The following is a 1,897-nucleotide window of genomic DNA, read 5'->3' as shown; positions in this document are numbered from 1 at the left end:
TAGTATTGCGATACATAGTAAGTTCCCAGATAGCGGAGAAAGGTTCGTGTTTAGAATAAACCCAGTTTGGAAGTTCTAGTCTCTGAAAACGCACCAGCAAACCGGCCCGAGTGATTCACTCGGGCATTCCTCCGCAGAAAAGGATAGGGACACTTTGTAACCCTATCCTCTTGGGTTTGGGTTACATTATTGTATCTAGCATTAACCTAGTAACCAGAGATGTTACGGCCGAATACTAACGCTGATTAGTGATTTACTGATTAGCCCTAGGCCATTGTGTGATTGCCTGAGACCTTTGCTAACGAGCTTGTGATCTACCGGGTCGGTTAATTGTGATGCCGCTCATTGTGTTTTATGAAACGTAATCAGTTACATAACTGAACACTAACCGTTGATTTTCACTCACCGAGACATTTTTTAAATCTACCCGAAGACTAACAGAATCAGCTGTCTGTGCCCAGTAAACATTTGCCTTTAGTACGGCTTCCATGATTACGATGCTAGCACCACCTAGTGGCCAAGCTAAAAAGTGGTGTACATATGCCATAAACTATATTTTTGCAAAAAAACAACAATTGCCAACACATATGATGATAAAGAAGACAATAAATATAATAAAGTATATCCTCCATATTTTCCACTGCAACACAAACATATTATACTACAAGATAATAATATGTGCTATGCCACATTAAACCACATCAGTTACACGTTTACTTTCTACATTAGTACATATTACAATTACCAGTTATGTAATATGGTAACAATCTATTTGTGTTATATTTCCATGCTGTAATCTCTTGTTGCATGTTCTACGCTTATATTCTGTACGTTTACATGATACAAACCATGTAGTAACAATCATTCAATAATGTGTTCTCGTTTCTTTACAAATCATCTCGATATAAGCACAAGTAGGTGGAACTAATCATCAAATACAATCTTTTTCCCCTGGAATGGAAGTATTTTAGATTGTGCTTCTTTTTTCATCTTGCTTGCTGCCCAGGACGGGTGAAGACTTTCAGTTTTTGGAGCTGTTGATCCACTGCTCTTTGTTCCTATATTAGAGTACAAAATTATCATAAATGAAAGTGTCAATGACACTGTAGCTCACCACAAAAAAGGACAGAAATGAGTGAGTAAGAAGAAGTCAGTTTTAATTGAGCAACCATCGTCATACTTAATAGAAACAATTGCCATCTGTATATCGCAATAATAATTTATAAACCAAAATGAATCACAATTTGTGACCGTAGATGGCGCTATACCCGTTTTGTAGCGATGGCGTTCGAAATAAATAGGTTATGCTGCGTTCCGACATGTTTTGTAAAACTTTACTCTAATATAGACGTTTTATCGGCAGGGTGGAGAGGAAATACCAATTTTTCATTAAAGATATTGTCAATGAAATCTTTTAAAACGAACCAGACAAGTGTGACACCACAGACTGTTTGTGTCTATATAATGCTATATAATTGCCAAACCCTACCTAATTTGCATAATTTTTTTTAAAATACCAAAACCCCTAGCCCTTATTCATTCACATACCAAAAATGAGCAAAATCCGTTGAACCTGAACTGACTAATGGCAATTCCCATTTTTGTCAAAAAATTGCCGTGGCTCGAAAGTACGTCAACTGGCGTGCTTCAAAATAGGACGTTTAAAGCCCTGTCTACACTAGCAAACTTTAGTTTGCAAACTCGAGCAAACTCGAGCAAACTCGAACAAATTCGCGCAAACTCGAGCAAACTCCGAGTTCACTGGTACTGACTGTGAATTCCAATGTTCAATGTCCAATGTTTGTCTATCTGCAGGATCACATGACTACAAACTGTCATTTGATTGGCTGAGGTTTGGAATACCTCAGCCAATCAAATGACAGTTTGTAGTCATGTG

General features: G+C 37.5%; 2 protein-coding genes across 3 annotated transcripts in view; both read right to left on the bottom strand.

The window, feature by feature from the left end:
- LOC106816183 (very-long-chain (3R)-3-hydroxyacyl-CoA dehydratase-like) overlaps window positions 1-502 on the bottom strand; it is a 17,256-nt gene extending 16,754 nt beyond the window's left edge. The window contains exon 1 of one of the 2 annotated variants that reach the window (XM_014820743.1): window positions 407-502. In XM_014820743.1, the coding sequence (XP_014676229.1) occupies window positions 407-490 (84 nt within the window). In that variant the 5' untranslated portion in view covers window positions 491-502. Of the gene's footprint in view, window positions 1-389 lie in introns of both variants that reach the window. The other variant, XM_014820744.1, reaches the window with a different exon arrangement.
- A 519-nt stretch (window positions 503-1,021) lies between these two features.
- LOC106816182 (serum response factor-binding protein 1-like) overlaps window positions 1,022-1,897 on the bottom strand; it is a 4,193-nt gene continuing 3,317 nt past the window's right edge. The window contains exon 4 of the mRNA XM_014820742.1: window positions 1,022-1,058. Coding sequence (XP_014676228.1) covers window positions 1,022-1,058 — 37 coding nt within the window. The remainder of the gene's footprint in view (window positions 1,059-1,897) is intronic.

Source organism: Priapulus caudatus, unplaced genomic scaffold, assembly GCF_000485595.1.
Source record: "Priapulus caudatus unplaced genomic scaffold, Priapulus_caudatus-5.0.1 Scaffold1306, whole genome shotgun sequence".
Taxonomy (NCBI): domain Eukaryota; kingdom Metazoa; phylum Priapulida; class Priapulimorpha; order Priapulimorphida; family Priapulidae; genus Priapulus; species Priapulus caudatus.
This window is presented reverse-complemented; position numbering and strand designations above follow the sequence as displayed.